The sequence below is a fragment of the Arachis duranensis genome, chromosome 7 (genome assembly GCF_000817695.3).
Source record: "Arachis duranensis cultivar V14167 chromosome 7, aradu.V14167.gnm2.J7QH, whole genome shotgun sequence".
Taxonomy (NCBI): Eukaryota; Viridiplantae; Streptophyta; class Magnoliopsida; order Fabales; family Fabaceae; genus Arachis; species Arachis duranensis.
The window spans coordinates 5,499,406-5,521,411 of record NC_029778.3 but is presented as its reverse complement, the minus strand read 5'-3'; the positions used below and the strand labels follow the sequence as shown (position 1 = coordinate 5,521,411).

General features: G+C 38.1%; 3 protein-coding genes across 3 annotated transcripts; 1 reads left to right on the top strand and 2 right to left on the bottom strand.

The window, feature by feature from the left end:
• Positions 1-1,504: 1,504 nt before the first annotated feature.
• Positions 1,505-2,653, bottom strand: LOC107496645 (F-box/kelch-repeat protein At3g06240-like). The gene has a single exon (XM_016117952.1). The coding sequence runs from the start codon at positions 2,651-2,653 to the stop codon at positions 1,505-1,507; it is 1,149 nt and encodes a 382-aa protein (XP_015973438.1).
• Positions 2,654-11,017: 8,364 nt separating this feature from the next.
• On the top strand, positions 11,018-13,004 carry LOC107496644 (uncharacterized). Its single transcript, XM_016117951.2, has 2 exons — positions 11,018-11,777; positions 12,883-13,004. The coding sequence occupies exons 1-2, from the start codon at positions 11,018-11,020 to the stop codon at positions 13,002-13,004; spliced, it is 882 nt and encodes a 293-aa protein (XP_015973437.2).
• A 5,942-nt stretch (positions 13,005-18,946) lies between these two features.
• LOC107496642 (protein FAR1-RELATED SEQUENCE 5-like) lies at positions 18,947-21,949 on the bottom strand. Its single transcript, XM_016117949.1, has 3 exons — positions 19,610-21,949; positions 19,425-19,505; positions 18,947-19,138 (listed from the first exon to the last, which is right to left on the bottom strand). The coding sequence occupies exons 1-3, from the start codon at positions 21,947-21,949 to the stop codon at positions 18,947-18,949; spliced, it is 2,613 nt and encodes an 870-aa protein (XP_015973435.1).
• Between the last annotated feature and the right edge of the window lie 57 nt (positions 21,950-22,006).

Below are 22,006 nucleotides of genomic sequence, written 5' to 3'. Positions count from 1 at the left end.
TTAACACTTGTAGTTTATTTGATCATGATGAATGGCCACTGCTTTGTTCTAATACACATAAATTGTTCAGCAAGCTATGATGCTTGAAATAAGCTAGCCTGTCTGTTAACATAATGGGTTTTAAAGGCTTCATCTCATTATGTATTGAAGTTGTAGATCATCATCTTTATACCATTGCACATGATGTATAATACTCCAATTGAAAGATCTGACTTTTTAAAATACCATAACTTCCCATTATTGCTGAATCCTTTGTTTGCTCAATTTGTTTGACTTTATTCACCCCTTCATGCACTTGATTGAATTCCTATTAGTCTATAATCCAAAGTAAATGAACGAGTGTTAATGGGTTGATCATTTCAGCGACGTGGCCGTGGAGGTAGAGTGCAAGCTGGAGTTTGTTCATGGAGTGCTAATGGCTTAATGCAGGTCTTACCAGGTTACCATGTACTGGGTTGCTCTTTTTTTCTTCTTATAAAATAATATTCAACGAGTATATGGCTTATTGCAGGTTTTACCGTCCATTGGGCTAGGTTCTGTCATCGTCGAACAAAGCAGTGGTGTATACAAATGTTCTCTTAAAACCGAGGGCCATCATGTAAGTTTCTCTTGTAACATTGCCCGTTTATATGTCCGTTTATATGTCGTCTTTTTTGGTCGGATCGTGTTACATAGGAAAACTTTGGTCGAATTATAGGTCGAATTGTCTCGATTCACGATTATCCCGGATCAGTTCTGGTTAGGTATTAAGGTGTAACATAGTATATGATCAAAGGTCATTGAATTTTTTTCCCCAGCGTTTGTTACTTTAATTAACTGAATATTTAGTCTTTCTGTCATACTTGGGATTGGGCTCGGTCAACTAACCTGGAAAGACGTTTTTTTTTTTGGTAGTTCAAGTCTATCTAAAAGTAAAGTGGGCTATCTATCAACTTGGGCCAGCTACAAAAACAATTAGTGGATAATTCAAGTCAGGATTAATGCAGCAACTGGCTTGAAACCTGTTAAGCCCAACTCTCTCCGGAATTTTAAAAGAAAACCAAGTTTTTCCAGGTAACTATTTATTCCATTTATGTTTGTGTTTACCGTTAATTTGATTAATGTTTTTTTGGAATAGCATTTCTTGATTGAATATTCGCGTAAAATGTTAGTAGGTTAATTGTTATTTCTCACATAATCCCTATACTAGGATGGTTAGAAACATAATAACACCATTATAAATCTCCTGTACATGAGGAAGACTACACGACACATCGAATTAGATAGATTGAGGTTGTTATGCAACCATTTCTCTTAATTTTGGCTCTTTCAAACCAATGTAAAACATACAATTGTAAAGACAGGCTGAAAGAAAAAACAGTAGGAATTAACCAATGTCATAACAGTTCTAGGGATTCCATTAACAAAAAAAAACATAATTAACATCAACTGGAATAGTAAACAAAGAGTTTCAACCAAGTTCCACAATACATGTAGTCGAAGTATATCTAAATGTCAATTATTTCTAGACAGGAAACATCCCTGCAAAATACTTGAGTGTAGACCTTACTGTGATCGGGTGTGGCGTTTCTGGGTATCGCCATGCTCTCCTCACCAATAGATTTCTAGTGCCATGTTCGATGTCATATTCTGTCAATACAAGCTCTCTGTATCTGTAATTGACGAGTAACTCTCTTTCCTTTGAATTGTTCACCAACAAAAGTAGGTTTTCATCCACGAATAGTATTGGATTTTCTCTGATGTTTCGACTCGCAAACCTGCAATATTGCTCTAGTATTCTGTTTCCATTCGCGTCTTCATTCAAGTGCCAAATTGCTGCGACATAACCAAATTTGTTGTGCGTATGAGCGAGGAGTGCAACTTTTTCCTTGTGGGTTAGTAAATTGTGAATGGTATATATTGCACCTACAGGGATAGACACCTCGCTAAATGATTCATCTTCAACACTGTAACATAAAACAGACTTGGGTGTAGCATAGCTATCTCCTGTACCAGTTATCCAATACGCCTGACCATTATTAAAAACAGAGTTAAGGTCAATTTTTTCTACACCAGGGAGACAATCAACGCAGTGAAACCATGTAGAACGCCTTGAACAATATCTAGAGAAAAAAATGTAGGCATCAGCTATGTCCCTTTTGCACATATGTATGACTGTGTATGCATCTGAGTTTGGAACATGACCGAAACCATATACTGGGAAAAACGATCTACCGTGGTCCCTGTGGGGGTCGGAAATTTCTCTAGAGCATTGTGTTGTCGGATTCCATACCAAAAGTCTTGTGTCGTCTCGTTCACGAGAGAACTTGAAACATATGTTCCCGTTTGACACTCCGACAATACGAAACCACCCATGGATGCCAACTCCGAAAGGATGCTGAACATTCACTTCTTCTCCAGAAGCAGCATTCACTATATATAGTGAATCTGAACCCATTAACAGTAGTGAGTATCCAACATGAAACAAAACATGTTGATCTAACACTTTCTGCCTTCGCATGTGGTGTATGCATGTCTCTGGTTGGCGTAGCTGTCGGTACCAGAATTTATTCAAGCACATACATCTCCCTACAGCTTTGGCACTACTACGCAGGAAGATTTCTTGTAGCAGATCATCCGGAATAATCGGCAAGGGAAGTTGGAATTTAGCCATTTTACTAGACGCGCGTTTCGTAGTCTTGGTTTTCGGTTGTGTTTACTTTGTAGTTTTTGAATTGTTGAAGTCTGTTGCTCTCTTTTAAGTAATGAACATAAATTAGTCTAACTTATTAATTGTGTGAGATGCAGCATCCAACGAGAATTGATGAGGCAGAATATTGTATTTACCGGTGTTATCCTAACCTCTTTGAACTAGGTGTTTAGTACCATTAAATTTGACTCGTCTACCCAAGTTTTTGCCTACCCTAGTAAATAAATTCAGTTGGAATTCCAACATACTCCAATAAGCTTATCTTTGATTTTTTGTTTTTCAAGCTTGAAATTAGATGTAGCCGCAATTTTCCCTATTAAGTTTTAATTTGCTGATATACTCACTAATCTGTTTACTTGATTTCCAATTTTTTTTTGCCTTATCACAACATTACAACCCCTCATCCTAAAGAAAACCATGTTACTCCCCAAATTAATCATTTCCAATACCTAATTAGGATGTTACCAGCTACCACTGGCACACCCTCATCCATGCAGCCACAGGTAAACAACATTCAAGTTTTTCCCATGATAAAAAAGTCGTTGTAACCAAATTTTCTTACAAATAATGACCGGAATTAAAAAATACTTCTGAAGGTAGACTTGTGTGAGACTTGATCAAAAATAAACCCATAGATGTATATACATTAACAAAATAACGAAGTCCAACACCATAATTTACATTCACAAAATCAAAGCTATTACACAAAATACTAATTGAAGATTTCCACAAAAGTAAACATGTACATATAGACATGGCTACCGAAACACTACTACAAAACATTATTTCACCAATAAACTGTAAACAAATTAATCTGTCGTCTTTTGTCCTACAATGATGGTGTTATCTGGTTCACAGACGAGTCGGAAGAGTCAGATGACGAATTTCTTCCATACCTCCTACTAGGTCCTGCGATTGCCCTCCTAATAGGTCCTCCCACTGCACCTCCCCCGGTTGACGGCGGTTGAACCTGCAGTAATTTTGGAAAATTTATTATACAACAATGAATATAATAAAGTATGTAGACTTACTTTCCTAAGTAAACAAGTTATTGTTACATTGACTCGTGAGGACGCGGTGGTGAACCATCTTGCCTCCGATGCTGCCGGCGTAATAACCTTTCAGTCTCAAACGCAGCCACCTGTTCATCCTTGTTGAAGTGTACGTTGCATCTGTCCGCTAGCCAGTGTTTGATTTGGTCCGACAATACATTGGAGGCATATATCTCATCAACGGCTCTGGGCATTTCAACCGAACGAGTATGGTCCCATGCAAGCATGTGGAAGATACCCCAACCTACGTAACTGAGTTCCAGCATAAGCCGTGGAGTTGGTCGAAAGAGAGATCTTATCCTCCCCATGTCGGCTGCGTTGATCCAGTAGTTATGACCGTCTCTAGTTGTGTGGATATGGAGACAGTTGTCTTGTCTGTCAATTAAGTACAGATCAGTGGTTGTGAAGAACGAAAAGTGCCATACAATGTGCTGTGGAATCCTTACATCTTCCTATAGTCAGAGAAACAAAATTAGATGTTAAACAGATTTAGAAAAAAATTAGATAGAAAACCGTAAAGAAAAGTGGTGTCTGTAGCGCCGGAAGTAAGCTTACATCTGTTGGGAATAGGTTTAGGACAAAAGTCTGTTCAGGGCATCTTCTCACGTTCCTTAAGGCACTAATGTAACTAGCCGGTAGCCACCACGAACCAAATGTTGAAAAGTCAGTATTGTTAAGAATAAGAAACCATGGAAGGACAGAACCGAAACTTGAGAAGTAATCAATGTTAAAAAAGAACAAACCATGCAAGGAGAAATGGTCATGCGTATGGAAAAAATAGTTAACAAATTGAATAAAATAGTTATCTGCTTACCGGAATTCTGGCTCCATCTTTGTTTGCTAATATTAGTGACTAGTCTCTGAAGTTGATTGCCGCCGTGAGTGAATTAGGAGAGGGTTTACAAATTACAATGGTGTTGTCAAATGATTTTCTATAGGAAGTCAAGTTTTACTTTTAAAGAGGGTAAAACCAGAGGTCACACCGGTTGGTAATGAAGTTGAAGGGATATATTGAAGCCACCAATTAGGATTCGAACCTCATCACTAATCATACATTTTCGTAAATCTAAACTAAATAATAAATACACATAATAAACTCTATTTGAATTGTATTACTCATGTTTTGGTAAAGGTAAATGTAGTTTAATAACCATTCATTGGTATACGTATCACTAGATGAATAAACATAACGAAGGTTACACATAATAAAGTTAAAAAATATAACGTTTAGTATTGTGTTCATATTTACGTAAATTATTGAAATCATGTTTACTAAATTGTTTTACAAAATATACGAAATCATGTATTAACATATCAGAATGTGCTGTTCCATTCATAAATTAACATAAAGAACTTCAAATAACATAATCATATTTTTTAAGACCCAGTAGCTTTTTCAATTTCAGTAAGCCCAACACAAAACGTCAATCAAAAATTAACCGAACGTACTTAAAATAACATAACCAGAATAACTTATTGCACCCATTATAGTATTAAAAGTCTATGCAATGGACACAATTATTTTAATGCCTTAGGTATAAATAACTCAGAGCATACTGCCTAACCCCTTAACCAATCGCTCTTCCTTTTTAGATATTTCGTTGTAGTATTTCTTTGCTGCTTCAAGAACTTCTTGGGATTTCAAATTGAACGGATTCATCACCAGATCAATAGCCAGCCGTAATCTAGTGCTATCATTTACCTAGGAGAAAAAACAAAAGAATTCAGACGCATAGGTTAGATTAAAATTTTGAGATAATATATGAAACCATGAAACGAATTTTATTTTATAACTACCTTAATGTTGTAGTTACTCCTCCATTGGCACTCCCTCATCCAGGTTGTCACCCAAACTACCTTAATATGTTAGCGGTCTCTTTTACTTGTGCATAAGGAAAATGTATTCATCACACGTTAGCAAATTCATTGATGCATCTCAGTAATTGAGAACTCAACAATCAATAATAACTTGTAAGGTTTCTTACGAGTCATCGTTCTGCTCACCAATTTCTGCAGGGTGTATTATAGGATACTCTGAAATTACTGGTCTGTGTGTTGTTTGGTTAGCATAGAAGGTGGAGTCATCAAGCATCTCCTCAATAAACAGTGCCTGTAATCAAAGTAAAATTTAATTCAGGTGTCAACTCTGGTGTCTGTTTAAGCAATTTAGAATCTATTTTCCACATATTAGAAACTTTGCAACACTACCATTAGCTTCGCACAACGACGGCGTCTGGTTCTGCTTGAGACGCATGGTTTAGAATCCAGTAATATTAGGTGTCTTTTTTCTATATCAATTACAACCAGGTACCAGTGCATGTTATCCTCATTCATTGGAACAAAAATCTATCAAAAATATACACAAATAAGTTATATTGGAATAAGCATTTTTTATTTACATTATCATATATTACGACAATTAAATTATAAAGTTACCTTGCATAACGACTCAAACTCTCCCATGTATTCCTCAGCATAATAGCGTTTCAAAGTCTTTGGGGAGTGAGTCCAATTAAGGGCAAATTGCTGAAATTTGATTTTTCATAAACATGTATAAGATCAATGGAAACCAGGAGATGGAGATTCTCTTAATGGTTTTTCACTCACCGAAAATGTAGTGGGTAAAAACCACAAGCAGGGAAAACCGGTGTCCTTGCGTGCATCACACATGAGCATGCTTGATGTCAGGTTTATGATCTGCTTCAGCGTTCGTTGATTGACCGGCAATAAGAAAAAATATAAACATATATTCCCTTGTTAAAATTATTTTATATGTAAGGAGTTTCATTTATGAAATTAACGAAGGCTAAAGACTGAAAAATCCATACCTCGCCCACCAATGGTTTGTTCGGCAGTAGAGTATACATGACTCTCCTGTTAGCGTGCCACAAGTTTGTCTGTGAAATTATCTCCGAATTCAGTTCTTCATCCTCCATATCTGAACCAAAGACGTAGGTTACGACTGAAACTTCGTCCTTGCACAGTGCCATATCAGCTGGGGGACGGAACAGAACAGGCTTCCACTGATACAACGAAAACTAAGCCGTTATTTATTAATAGTAAACCAGCACAACAAATTTGTAAAACTTACTTAACATGATATAACCCACCGCAGGTATCTTTGCGGTTTCATTCGCTAGTGGCAATTTTCTGTCAGCCGGGTTGAAGTAGCTAACATATACAGCCTTGTCTAAGCTACTCGTTATAACTGGTTCTGTAGCTGTCTTCTTTCCAGTACCATCATCGCTGAACAAACTTCGGCGAATAACATAATCATCTGGCGGTGTCTGTTCACACTTCGGAGACATTGAACAACACTTTGTAGCCATATGCGATTTTGAATCCGCAGCTTGATGAATGCTTGACATGTTGGATCTAATCTTCTTGGAGGAATCCAGATTCCTCTCAAGACTACCGGACGGCATGCTGAATCCGCTCATGATCACAGGCATTAATGTGGGGTTGAAGTTATCGGCCGGCCCATTTCGAAGATTGATTGTTTGTGGCATTGTTCCAAACACAGGATAACACGTCTTGGTCTGGGAAGTAATCAGGTTTGTGAGTGTATTCATCATCGTCGACATTTGCGTTACCACTTCTTTTTGGGAAGGTTCTACGACTGTAGTTTTACCGAAGTCGTCGCCTATCTCTTTGCTGGCTCCACCGTTAAAATTTACATGTAGTCGCTGGTCATGCATGGTGCTTCCTCGGAGACTATGAGAAACAAAACTTAAAAATATGAATACTTTATATTCGGAATCGTTATAAAAGGACTTGACTAGTTTATGGAAATGTAATTTAATTCTAACCTTGATGACAGTTCTATCACTTCCTTGTCGACAACTTTTCTCGAGATTTTTCTACTTTGTTCCTTTTTGGCTTCGTCGTCTCCCTTTTCTATTTTTTGTGTTGAGCGTCGCTTTCCTCTGGCAACCATTGGGTGTTTTAGCTGTTTAATTTTTTTATTTAAAAAAAATGAAAAGTACTGCAACATGTTCAGTTAATGAATTGCACTCCACTAGCAAGCACAATTTCTTAAAAGAATAACAAACATGGTAGGTTGTCCCTTCTATTCAAAGGAGTTTTGACAATTGAGTGATATTTGGATTTTGGCCTTTTAATATAATATATCAGGCAGTTTATGTTTCCATTTTATATTCCTAAATTTTTGAATAAAAAAAAAAATTTACAAAAACATCTTTTTTCTGATTGGTAAAAGATAAGGCTACAGCCAATTTTTTTTTTAAATTATTTTCGTTTGGTCGAGGTATCGATCCTTTAAATATATTTGAAGTTATTCAGCTCAATACATTTGTTTAATTTTCTTTTCTGTAGTCAAAGCTATTAAACATTTTCTGGTAACCGTCTATTTTTTTTCTTTTACCAATCGGTGACTAGAAGATTTGTTTTAATTTTCATAATGAATGCTTGTCTCCATTAAGTTGCTCATAAAGTAATATGCTCATATAATAGAATTTTGTTTGTTGTTATCTCTTGTTGTTTCACACACTCGGTCAAAGATCTAGTCCGCAACAGAGTTTAATGCGACGGCTAAACACTCGAAAAGGTTAGCATGAAAATAATACACGTATTTGCTGCTAGCTCGAGAAAAGGGGACTTTTTATTCCATTTCCTATGAGTTATATTCCTTTTCATTAACTATGTGTATACCATAACCTGTCTCCAACACAGATCTTTGATTTTTCCTTTATCATGGTCACTCATCATCTAACTTATGGTGCACCCTAATTTATTGCCTAATGACTTTTTTGCTTTCCACCTTTAGGCCCGTTGCCTATCACTTATAGGAGACTGAACTTCCCATCCCTCATCGCAAAGCACTTCCTTCCCCGAAAGATAATAACGAAACTTAAAAAGTAACTATTAGTAATGTGTTTGGAACTTTTTTATTAGTATCATAACATTGGATTTATTCACTCCAATACTGGAACCATTAAGTGTGTGTTTGGACCCTAAACTGTAGACACTAGACCGTGCGAATTGAACCGGAAACCGACAAACAATAAATAGTATACACAAATACGTTCACTAAAAGACCTATCGATCAAACCGTGAATCCTAAACCGAACACATTGAACGGGAAACCGCGAAATGAAAAACCAGAGAAGCAGAACCATTCACTAAAAGACCAATCGAAGAAACCGCGAACCCTAAACCGTACACACTGGACCGTGCGAATTGACCCGAAAACCGTCAAACCATAAATAAGATACACGAAGCCGTTCACTAAAAGACCTAGCGATCAAACCGCAAACCCTAACACGGTTAACATTGAACCGGAAACCGCCAAACGAAAAACCAGGGGCACAGAACCATTCATGATAAGACCTACCGACGAAACCGCTAACCCTAAACCGTACACATTGAACGGGAAACCACCAAACAATAAAGCATTAGCACGAAGACCATTCAGTCTGAGATCTAGTAACTAGACCGGACACATTGAACCGTGCGCATTGTACTGGAAAGCGGCAAACAATAAACAGTATACACGAAGCCGTTCACTAAAAGACCAATCGAAGAAACCGCGAACCCTAAACCGTACACGTTGAAGGAGAAACCGCCATACAATAAACCATTAGCACGGAACCGTTCACTCTAAGGCCTATTCACTATAACCGTACACACTGGACCGTGCGAATTGACCCGGAAACCGGCAAACCATAAACAAGGGGCACAGAACCATTCATGATAAGACCTACCGACGAAACCGCTAACCCTAAACCGTACACATCGAACGGGAAACCACCAAACAATAAAGCATTAGCACGAAGACCATTCAGTCTGAGATCTAGTAACTAGACCGGACACATTGAACCGTGCGCATTGTACTGAAAACCGGCAAACAATAAACAGTATACACGAAGCCGTTCACTAAAAGACCAATCGAAGAAACCGCGAACCCTAAACCGTACACGTTGAAGGAGAAACCGCCATACAATAAACCATTAGCACGGAACCGTTCACTCTAAGGCCTATTCACTATAACCGTACACACTGGACCGTGCGAATTGACCCGGAAACCGGCAAACCATAAACAACATACACGAAGCCGTTCACTAAAAGACCTAGCGATCAAACCGCAAACCCTAACACGGTTAACATTGAACCGGAAACCGCCCAACGAAAAACCAGGGGCACAGAACCATTCATGATAAGACCTACCGACGAAACCGTTAAGCCTAAACCGTACACATCGAACGGGAAACCACCAAACAATAAAGCATTAGCACGAAGACCATTCATTCTGAGATCTAGTAACTAGACCGGACGCATTGAACCGTGCGCATTGTACTGGAAACAGGCAAACAATAAACAGTACACACGATGTCGTTCACTAAAAGACCAATCGAGGAAACCGCGAACCCTAAACCGTACACGTTGAAGGAGAAACCGCCATACAATAAACCATTGGCACGGAACCGTTCACTGTAAGGCATACTCGCTATAACCGTACACACTGGACCGTGCGAATTGACCCGAAAACCGTCAAACCATAAATAAGATACACGAAGCCGTTCACTAAAAGACCTAGCGATCAAACCGCAAACCCTAACACGGTTAACATTGAACCGGAAACCGCCAAACGAAAAACCAGGGGCACAGAACCATTCACTATAGTTTCCCACTTTTAATATATTATTTTTATTTTGGTCTATAAATATTAAATTTATTACAGAATTAATTTGTAACATATATTCAGTTATGTAAATTAAAATGATAATGTAGTATACAAAAATTATTACTGCATATGGTAAATAACCTGTTATGATTCACATAATATGGCGAGGTTTACGCAATTAAATTTCAATTTCGACTTAGTAGATAAAGTTATCACATGTTTTTTTTCAAGAAGAAACTATAAACCGCCACCTAGTGGTATCCATAAAATCACATACATGTATAGAATGTAATTAAGGCCAATAAATAATATTCCAATTAGGTAGGTGATGGTTAGTCTAGGACTACGAGCAAGAAGATAGTGCAATAAAGTGGAGACCATGCTGCATGACTACAAGAAGGAGGAAATGAGTTGGTGGTCTAAGCATAAAAAACTACAACTACAAACTATATACTTACAAATTCTAACCCATACAACATGGATACTAGAAGGAAGCCCTCAACCATGGCAATCGAATGTTTGGAAATGTTCCATGGAATCGATCGAACTGCATTCAGGATGCTGACGTAAGTCCTTCACCGTGAAGTTAAACAGTCCCTGATGGTTATGGCATTTCTATTGTCACTGGAGACAATGGGACTGAATGGTATTATGCAGACAGCCATAAAAAATAAAGGCTGGTTTATGAACAGTCTTGCCGATGAATGTGTCATCTGTTTGCAATGCCTACTATCTCAGGAGTTCTCTGGGGTTGTGGACAAGTCCAGAAAACTCGAAACCCTCGGACACGTGCTGAAAACTGAGCTCACGTTATACCAGGTTCATAGGATGAGATCCGCCCTCCTAACTCTGATTCCTGATACCCTATCAACCATTTGCGCTAGAATTCTAGGCGACATAACGATGGATGCGGTGTGGTTGGAGTACCACAGGACTCCTAAAGAACTACTGGGTTTCAACACACAGGACCAGTGCATATCGGTTGCACCAGAGGCATTGAGTAGACATAACAATGGCCGAGGAATGCATATGCAACAAGGAGGAAGGCAAACTGAGCAAGATAAGGGAAAGCAGAAGTACGTCTGCACGGAGCTGGATGACGCGGAACGTCCAAAGACACTGACCGTATGCTTCGGTCGAGAGTCCATGCCCACTGCAGAGGGCATTGCTGAGTTTTTCTGCAACATGTTTGGTCATGTGGTTCAAAGGGTGACAGTCATGCCTCGGAGGGACAAAGAATCGGGTGATTTTGCTTTCGTTCTTTTCAACGACGCATCAATACCGCGCATTATCATGGGGGACAAAAATGTCGTTCATCATACGATACAAGGCATGAAATGTTGGATCAGATGGTGGACAGGAACACATTATCGTCATACAATTTACGATAAAGGTTAGTTTCTTTTTTTTCCAAAATAATCTAGTTCAAACAGAATCTTTACTTGTTAAGAGAGATGAAATATACATTGTAGGCTCATTTTTAATATCCAAGTTAGATTATCTTTCCATGTTACTTGATTCTGTTGATAGAATCTTGATCAATTCGGTTCCTTATTCGGCTGTGGTCATGAAGTTTAAATTGGAAATAACAAACCATACGACCATTAATCAAGTTAATGTCGTTTGGAGTCCTTCACCATGTACCTCCCAAACACAAGATATTATTATGTACTTGGACTTACTGGAACTAACATAGGAGACATAGCAAGAATGTTTTTACAACTATATTACTTGAAGTTCACCCTTTTTAGTTGGTCATTTTAAATTCGGACTGGTGTATGTGGCAGACAATTTGTGTTTAAGTTTTAATTTTATTCGTGGGCCCTAAAGGTGTTGTTAGGAAAAAAATCTTTTTTAAAACGTCAATAATTATACACTATGACCAAAAATTATAAATGACATTTAAGTGGGCCCGTGAGAATGTACGTGTTTTGGAAATATAGTACGTTTCTTTTTTTTTCTTGACTTTTTTAAAAACCCAAAACCGGGAGAGTGCTGCAACTTAAAAATAACAAAGTTAAAGAATCAAATAAACCCAGCATTCTTGAGGGAATACAATATTGTTACAATTATTTTGTTATGGCCACAAACAAATGTTAAACAAGAAGAATAGTTAAAACTCTAACAGTTAACCGGAAATTTTTTTCATCTTTAATGCTTAACATAATCCATTGTTTTCCCACATACTAATGTTGTCATATATGATACGTGCGTATAGGATCATTTGCATTCAGTAGCATTGTATTTGCATGCTGTAGCAGTCAATATCTGGTCGATACACTGCTGATAACCAAACATAGACGCAATAAAATAGAAACCAACATACGCACCATAAATACAAACCATAGTATATCAAAGCTGATCACCAAATGTCAAACACATTACATCACATACAAAATAACACATTAAGGATAACATTTTGATTAATTACACTACACAGGAAAGTTTATAGGTTTATAGGTCTCCATAAATCTGTTAATTTGACCCCTGGTTGACAGACGATTCAGGAGAGGTCTGGGGTCGGTGTCGCTTACTAGGACATGCCTCAGCCCCCCCCCCCACCATGTTGCCTCTTGTTTACACTGTAGTTGAGTTGAAAAAATTTAGGCAGAAAACATGAAAATATGAGAAATTATACCAGAAAATAATGGTACATTGTTACTCACCCTGACTGCTGAGTATCGAAATATTGCTGTTGTTGGATCCGACGGTTATTCCTCAGGAACATCTCGGTCTGGTAGACTCTAAGTTGGGCTTCTTTGTTGAAGTAAGCCCCGCACACCGAAGCTAAGCGTTGAACGATATAGTCAGGCAAAACCTTCGCCGCATACAGTTCATCAACAACACACGGAGGTTCATCTTTCCGGTTAATGTCCCGGACGAGCATGTAGAATACTCCCCAGCCGACGTACCTAAGCTCCACACTCAGCAAAGAACTTCTTCTGTACATGCGTCGTATCCTCCCTAAATCAGCTCCCTTTATCCAGAACCTGTTACCTTCTTGCTTGGGTGTGATATGGAGGCAATTGTCTTGAGTGTCAACCAAATAAAGATCAGTGGTACTGTACCACTTGAAGAGATTCACAATATTAGGTGGGAATTCAACATCATCCTGTGGCGGAACAAGACAAAACCATGGTAACTTAGTTTTCCAAACATTTTTTAACAGAATCATAACAACAAAAGAAGGCAAAATTGTGGATATACGTACATCTGTTGCAAAGAGCCCAAACACATAGAACTGGTTGTACGATTGTTGAATGTTCCTTAATGCATTAACATACCTAAACCAACATGTAGAAACAACAACGAATAAAACAGAGTGGCCCGAAACCATAAAAGAAGGGAGTAGCCAAACATTTTGTCACTCTTTATTTAATTAATCAATGCATTCAGTTATTTCAATATGGTCCATTTTATTCTTTACAGATACGGCTGCTATCAAACGAGATGGCAAAAATTAAAGAAGATGCTTACCGGAATCCAGACTCCATTCTAGATTAATTACTTCTAGGATTGCTGTGGTTGAAGGGAGGGAGATGCCAACGAAGTTTTCAGACGAACAATAGTCTCTTAATGAACTTTTTTTCTTCTTCAGTTGCTTTGCTATGTGACTATGTTAGTTGAGAATTTATTAATCCTTTTAATGTAAAATTAATCCAAACGTCGAATCAGTGGTAGAGGGTACTTACTATTAGCAAACTCTGTGTTATCCGAAATTTTGGAAAACGTAACATAAAATTGATTATCAAAAATGTTTTGAAAATGTGTCGTTTATAAATGTGCAAAGATTTTTTTTAATTTTATGTAGTTTAATAATTTTCGTTGAAGAATCTAAATATAAACGATAATAGTTATGAAATAGTTAGTCACAGGCATGTTAAAAAAGAAAAAAAGATACCCAATAATCAGGTTATTTAAAAAACTGAATTTAATTTTAAAAATTTTAAAACGATTGTTTCGAGTTTCTAGCGGTTTTGATTTAATCTAGCATTAATTTCGGTAGTATCAATTGTTGAAGAATTTAATTTTAAAAGGAAATAGTAGTAGTTACGTATAAACCGACTTATTAAATTAATGCGGTTAATAGCAATCAATTAATAATTGATTTTTTCCTAGGATTTTTTTTTTTAGTTAAATTAAATTTTATTTAGTATTTCGTTGAAAACGAACTTTGAAGGAGAGGGATTTACGGAGAGTTATTGGGATAGAACAGAATAATTGTTAGAGATTATCGAAAACCACAACGTTTAAGTAGCTGAATAAATTACTCACTAAATTTTTTTGTAAAAACGCCGCGTTTTTAACCCCTCATTTTTTTACTTTATATATTCTTTTGATTCACAAGCGTGTAACATAAGTATCCTTCTGTAATCACTATTCACCTTCCATCTTCCTTTAAAAAAAAACCCTTAAAGCAACCCCAACATAACACAGAATACACTGCTGAAGGCATCGACTCCAACAGCTTCGTCTCGGAGAATATGTCAAACAAGGTGAAACTCTATCCTAACTCTTATCCTGATAGTGGGCTTTAGTTTATCATCATCTGCATTTAGTGTCAATGTACTAAAAATGCAATCGTAGTAAAATCAAATTAAGATGGTTAGAGCATTTTTTAAATGATTGGGGGAATGATTTGGGTTTCTGATTTGATCGTCTGAAAAGGATTTTATGCATTTAGGTTTGATTAAGATTGTTCTGCTAAAGATTCAGTAGATCACGACAGTAAACGATTACAACAAAATATAGTTGCACTGTGTGTGGAAAAATTGAACCACTTAGTTTCCAATTTCAAATACATGCATGTGTGTTGATTTTAAATCAGAAGCTTCTACTGTATGGGTTTTTTTAAATGAACTCTGACCTTGTTCCTTTCTCAACTTGGCATATGTGTGACACTTGCCATAGACGACGACTTCGAAGGACAAGGGTAAGAGAGTCCAAGAGATTGATAACGGTACGACACAAAGCTACAAGATGAGGTTTCTGAAGCCAATAATAAGGCCTTCAATGTTCAAACTGGTAACTAACATCCGTTTCCTTAACACCTCTTAATTTTAGAGTTTTTGCAATGCTATCGATGTTTTGACAGAACTTCACCAATTTGTAACAGTCATTACCTATAACTCCCGATGAGCTACCAAACCGTACCCCCTACCTGGACCTGGTTGTGCCTGACGGAAGGAATAACCCCTGTCGGTGCTTCTGGACGCAGCTCCAAAGTGGCAAAATTGCATTGACTCGAGGCTGGGAGGAGTTCTATCAGATGTACAAAATCAATCTGGACTCCATGCTATATTTCACACACAAAGGAAACTCCACTTTCCAAGTCAGGATTTTTGATTTTGGTGGCATTGAGAACTCGTACCAACTCCGTGATCCTGAAGAGCCACCATATATAAGGACTGGTAATTATGAAATTGCAAAGTGTATCAACATCCCTCCTTCAGCCAGTGCTAGAGCGGTTGCCGCAAAGGTCAAAAGCAAGTGGCCTTTCTTTGTGATGGACCTAACTGCTCGAATGATGTCATCGCGATTATTGGTAAGCGTTAAGTTGTTAAGACATTTTGGTTGGAATGTTGTTTTACTGAAGCAGGCGTTAAAGTAGATAATACTAACTGAAATTTCTTGTGTTATAATCAGCCGAACGTCCCTCATCTCAGTCACTTCACTGGTCAGAGACACCCTCTCATCCTCACACATGGCCACATACAGGTCGAAGCTACATATACAAGGTATAGTGGAAAAAGGGATGGTAGCTTCGGCGTTATTTCTGGAGGATGGGAGAACTTTGCTTCATTGTGCAACTTCAAGCCAGGTGGCGTGGGTGTCTTCGAGGTGATATCAACGGAGCCAGTGACGATCATCCAGGTCCGATGCAGATAGGATGCAGAAGGATGAGTGACTGAAGGCGCTTAGCCCCTGTGTTTGACCTCAGTGTCAAAATATATCATGTAACGACTTTTCCATTAGGTTTAGAAAGTATTATATGTGTCTTGTTTGTTGAACAGTTATAATGACTTTTTTTTTGTGTTATGAAATTGAAAACAACTTTTGGTAGTAACCCTAAAACAGAATCGCATTCGCAAATCCTTATATTTTTCTGCTTGTTTTTTAATTGACTTTTCTATTTTAACTGTCTTGGACAGAAATTAGTTTTCCAAGTACAAATGGCAGAGTTGCCTTAATTTTTTTTTATTTTGAAGCATAGCCAGAATAAATGTTTGATGGCCTTTACAAAAAATTATAAAAAAAATCTGGCCCAATAGGCAAGGAAGAAAACAAAACCTCATATTTTTGTATGTGAAACTCTCTTTATATGTTGGGTTTTAAATTTACAATGTAAAGGGGTTTTTTTTTTAAAAATTGGTTTAGTTTCACCTCAAAATGTTAAAGAAAAAAAAGTTCATCGAGAAACATGAAAACACCGATAATGTTTGAATGAAGCCGTATGTCAACAGTTATTTTTTTTAACTTGGTTTAACGAAAAATGTTTTTCTTTTTGACACATGAACAGAATAGTAAAAACTTAATTCGGCCCAATCAATGAGTAAAATAGCCCAACCGTAGTTTATTTTAATCTCTCAAGGGTGGGTAATTTATTGTTGTTGGGCTTGGATCTCAGTTGGGTCACTGGTCTACGTGGAGTGTCTGCCTTTTTTTTTAATTATTTTGTAGGTCCAGCACATAGATAAGAATAGGTGGATCTGGAAGAGAAGAACGAGAACCACAAATTGCCGATCCTAATGAGATAAGACTTTATCCACATCCAATATCGCTCTATCCAACACCAACCGAGGGTTCTACAAATGGGCAGATTGTCTTCAACCCCATCAACGCTCGTTCGGTTGAGGTTTTCCCTAATTTCACAAATCGTCACAATTAGCGGTAGTATCATGGATGCCCTGTATCGACTCACAGGATGGGTTGTTTCTCGCTAAATCAAAGTGGCTCTTTCGTTGATACGATGGTAAGTTCTTCTCGATTTATGGAATAATTTGTGAAGTCATTATATTAGGTTGTGTAGTTGGAGATGATTTTGTTGGAGCATGGTTGTTAATGTATATAATTGATTTGATGAATGACTTATTGAGTGTTTTATACCTGATGTGTCTCTCTGGGATTTCAGATTGTGTTCGGGAAGCAGTGTTCTTTCCAAGTGTTGCTTTGGGTTTTGTCTTGAGTAATTCATAATTTTCATACGTAGCGGAACTCCATATATGTTTCACGAACAGTTGTACTTACGACCGCGGTACCTTTTCCACATACTTATGCACGGAAGAAAAAAGCAAAATATTAACTAACCATATCTCATCTCAATGCACGACGAGGATGCGCGAAGGGAACAGATGACGTTGCTTCTCCCCCAAGAGATCAGGAAGATGGTGAAAATGAGAAGTACCATTCCCAAACCAACTTAGGCACTTGTGCTGCGGCACCGATTCATTTTCCCATGGAAGAAATCCGTCTAGAGGTAAAAAAAAGATGCTTCTTGTTGTAATTTAGAGTACAAGTGTCTCGGATGGTGTTTGGGCGCATGCAGTAGAGCTATTAAAATAATCTGATTAATGTATGGTTGGTCCATGTGATGTATTTCTTTGGATTTATATACTTATATTTAACATATGCTGTTGTTGTGTATGTAGGTGGAACACTGGGAAAGGAAATTGATGAAGAACCTAGAACCCAAAGGCTAAAGGGTAACTAGCAGTTTCGTGGATCCTTTTTTTATGTTTACTGAATTAATTGATTTTTTTGATTCATCTAATGTGTATAGTTGTCGTGATGAGTTTTCTTAATATCAGGTCATAATAGTAAACAATGTTACGGATGCTGGATGACTACATTCTGGAAATATTCAAGCTCTCAATGCCAGGAAGGAAAACCCTGCCTGTCAAAGTAAAATCATGCCGTAGTCAAGTAGCTGAGAACATAGAAAGAGTCGTTATTGTACAACTTAAAGGACATGTCTGCAGTGTTTCAAACATTTATTGTTTCTAGTGTTAAATTCAGTCAGTATGTAAGACTCTAACAACCTCAAAATGTTATTGAACCTAACAATCGAAACTATGATATGAGCGAATAAAAATGTGTTTCTATTTACGAATTATCTGCTTCAAGGAAAAAAATTCAACTAACACAGCTCTGTTTTTTCAACTGTATTGCATAACCACAATGGTAGGAAATCCTTACTCCAAATGCAACCACAATAAACTTCAACTAAAATACAGCAATGTAAGCAAAACACATGCATATTATTGAACATGATTGTCATCATAATGGACTAAGTAGGGAAAAAAATCAATTTACACAACTCTAATTGATCAACTGAATTGCATAATCACAATGGATGCAAATCGTTACCCAAAAGTCTACCGCAATTTACTGCAACAAGAACACAGCACTGTTCATACTTAACGTAAATAACTACAACTATAAAACTCCTCAATACCAAGCAGTGAGTAATACATTGCGGTCAGTAAATCAGGATAGATCATGCTTTTAGAACCAATTATACTTGCATTGCACTAAATTCAGAAGACTAATTCCTTGAAATGGTCAAAGTGTCCTGTGCATCGACGCGAACAATGCCATGTACGATCCTTGTTTGTTGCCACAAGGCAGTGACGATGGTAACTGATCTCGGACATCGATCTGCACATGTCGTGTGTCACATTTATCATCAACGACATCATTAACGCATTCATAGTTCTTGAATGAATGTCTCTTGTCCTGCTGTGACTCCTTCACCTGCTGATAACATCATAATCCCCAATCAGAAACTATAATCATGCATAAAACCATAATGGTCATTAATCGCAAAGTGGTTAAGAGGAGTTTTACGCATCACACCTGTGTTAACGAGTAGAGATTTTTATTGAAAACACCATTTGTGGACGCGATGTCAATGGATTCGCTGCTTTCATGGAGGCTCCGCTGTTTTATAAATTTTTTTTTAAGACAAGAAGTCCGAGATCATCATTAATTTACCCAGTTCATGACACGGAAATTAGATGTTTATATTCAAAAAAATTACCTCGACAAAAGTGTTGTCTTTACCCTTCCGGTTCCTCATACCCGTCGCCGTAAACTTTCTTGTTCCACCCTTTTTAAAAGGCTGCCCAAACAGAGGAACATTCACATAGTTTAATGGTTTTTAAAGGGACACACACCGAACAAGATTTTCACAGCAGGAGCCTATTTCGAATAAATAGATCGTACCTTGGTATTAGGTCTTGAGTGATGTTCGGACTTAATTGAGAACGACCTTGAAGAATTAGCAAATCTTTCTGGACTAAAACCTGAGTCCTTGGCTGATGCATTGCCGTATGATCGATCGCGAGGGTTACCTTCCACACTATGCTGCATCAGATCTGGACAGCGCTTGTAGTAATGACCGTACTTGTGGCAATTAGAGCATGCTCTCTTCTTCCTCCAAGCAGACCTCTTGGAAGGGGCTCCTTTGCTTTTGACAACGAATGGATCGTTGATGCCTTCCACGTTAACATTAGGAGTTGACTTGCCTTGTTTGCGTGACTGCAGGCGGATAACTAAATTGACAAGTTCAGACTGGACTTCATCAAAGTTTGCAAGATCCTTGCAAGCAATATCACACAGCTTGTTGCAATTCGATGCCAACGCTCCAACTTGAAACTTTAAGACCCTTTCGATGTCATCATTCACAGGCATATCTGTGCTAATAAATTCGTTCTTTGCATTCTTTGTCCACCTTTTGTATATCAACGAATCTGGAAACTCAAGTATGTTTTCGAACTTCATGGCACAGAAGATATGACTACAGGGAATACCACGTGATTCAAACAGCTTGCACGAGCATGAGAACAGATTCTTACCTCTATCGACTTCCACCCGTCGATCTTTGGCCGGGTCTCCGAGAGCAGTCACACTGAACTCTACCTTGTCCAAGGTTGTGCTTAGTACCGTTATATTCAAAGCCCCTGCCCTCTGAATCTCATTACGAATTTCCTTGAAAATGTTTCGCGTGAAATAACATGATGCAGATCTTTCATATGCCTCTAATGAGGTAATCATCACTGGCTCTGAGCACTGAGACTTAAAGTCAGCTATTAATTCATTGTTTCTATACTCCTTTAAGGCCCTATCCAGGTTATGCATGAAGTCAATGAGGGTGTTCTTGCGATTAACATAAAATCTGATGAGAGAATTTATACCTTCACACTGTGATGTCGTCCTTATGTAACCGAAAAACTTATCCCGGAGGAAACAATGGGACCACATCTCACGAGTTTCGTACGTCTTCTCCATCCAGGTACTGCCAACAAGGTTGTGCTTATCCAAAATGGCTGTCCTTCTCCAATCAAAGTCTCTCTGGTCGTTGTTGTCGTATATAAGACCCTTAAAATTGCGTAGGAAATTAGGATTCTTTATATTTTCACATGCATTTCTCTGCAGATGCCAGCCGCATAACCGATGGGTCGCATCAGGCAGAACATTCTTGATTGCATCTCGTATGGCAAGGTCTCCGTCAGTTATTACTGCTTTTGGACTTTTCCCACCCATCGCTTCAACAAAGGTTTCCAACAACCACTTATACGTCTCTGTGGTTTCGTCGGAAAGTAGGCCGGAGCCGAAGATAACAGTCTGCCCGTGATGATTGCATCCAGAGAAAATGACCAAAGGCTTGTTGTATTTATTCTTCTTGTAGGTTGAATCAAAGGCAACAATATCTCCAAAGCAGTGATAGTCGATAATTGACTGCCCATCTGCCCAAAAAATATGCTCCAGCCTTTCGTCACTAGTGAACGTATACTTTCCAAAGAACAGCGGATCGTTGTTTGACTTGCCAATCAAATAGTTTATTGTCGCATTGGCATCCCCGTTTTTAACTTTTGCCCGACGATAGCGATCGATGTGGTTGTACAAATCTTTCCGTGTGAAGCCAGCATGACGATATCCACCCTTCTGGAATGCAATATACCCCATAATATGGCAACTCTTGACACCAAAATTATGAAGATTTTCCACTTGGACTCTATCAGTCACAGTGAGACGACGATTGGCCGGTACCAGATGCGCAAATTGGGGTGGCGTCAGATCGTGGTTGTGAGATTCCACAAAACATGATACCTTCCATCTACCGCAGCCGTAGTCAAGCTTTACCCTAAGCCGAGCTGGACACTTGGTTCGCGTTAGTGACCTTGCCTCCCTTGATCTATCATCCATATCAAGATACCTCATATTTCTCCAGCCCTCTTTGTTGCAAACAAGTTGCCTGCTAATAATTCTACCTTGATTATCCCTAACCACGTCGTCCTTCCTCATTACAAATCCATGCCAACAAGAATAAGCGTTATAAAACTGGCAGGCCTCATCCTCTGTCCTAAACTCCAGGTTCCAAATATCCTCCACCATTAGATCTGTTATTCTTTTTACACCACAAACTTCTTCACTCTTGCTAGTAGAATCCAGCGAATCCACATCGTCGTCTTCAGCATTGTCTTCTGCATTCGATTGATAATCGAAATCATCACCCAAATCATTATCAGAATCATTCTTCACATCATCCTCGTTTATGGACATAATTTAACCCCTGCCATAATTTTACCCAAAAATGTCAATAAACGGAGCCAATGGCAA

Coding starts and splice junctions, on each gene's coding strand:
- LOC107496645 (XM_016117952.1), bottom strand. CDS start 2,653: ATGGCTAAATTCCAACTTCCCTTGCCGATTATTCCGGATGATCTGCTA.
- LOC107496644 (XM_016117951.2), top strand. CDS start 11,018: ATGGGACTGAATGGTATTATGCAGACAGCCATAAAAAATAAAGGCTGG. Junction 11,778..12,882: donor TCATACAATTTACGATAAAG/GTTAGTTTCTTT, acceptor CCTGGTTGACAG/ACGATTCAGGAGAGGTCTGG.
- LOC107496642 (XM_016117949.1), bottom strand. CDS start 21,949: ATGTCCATAAACGAGGATGATGTGAAGAATGATTCTGATAATGATTTG. Junction 19,506..19,609: donor ACTCAAGACCTAATACCAAG/GTACGATCTATT, acceptor CTGTTTGGGCAG/CCTTTTAAAAAGGGTGGAAC. Junction 19,139..19,424: donor AAGACAACACTTTTGTCGAG/GTAATTTTTTTG, acceptor TGTTATCAGCAG/GTGAAGGAGTCACAGCAGGA.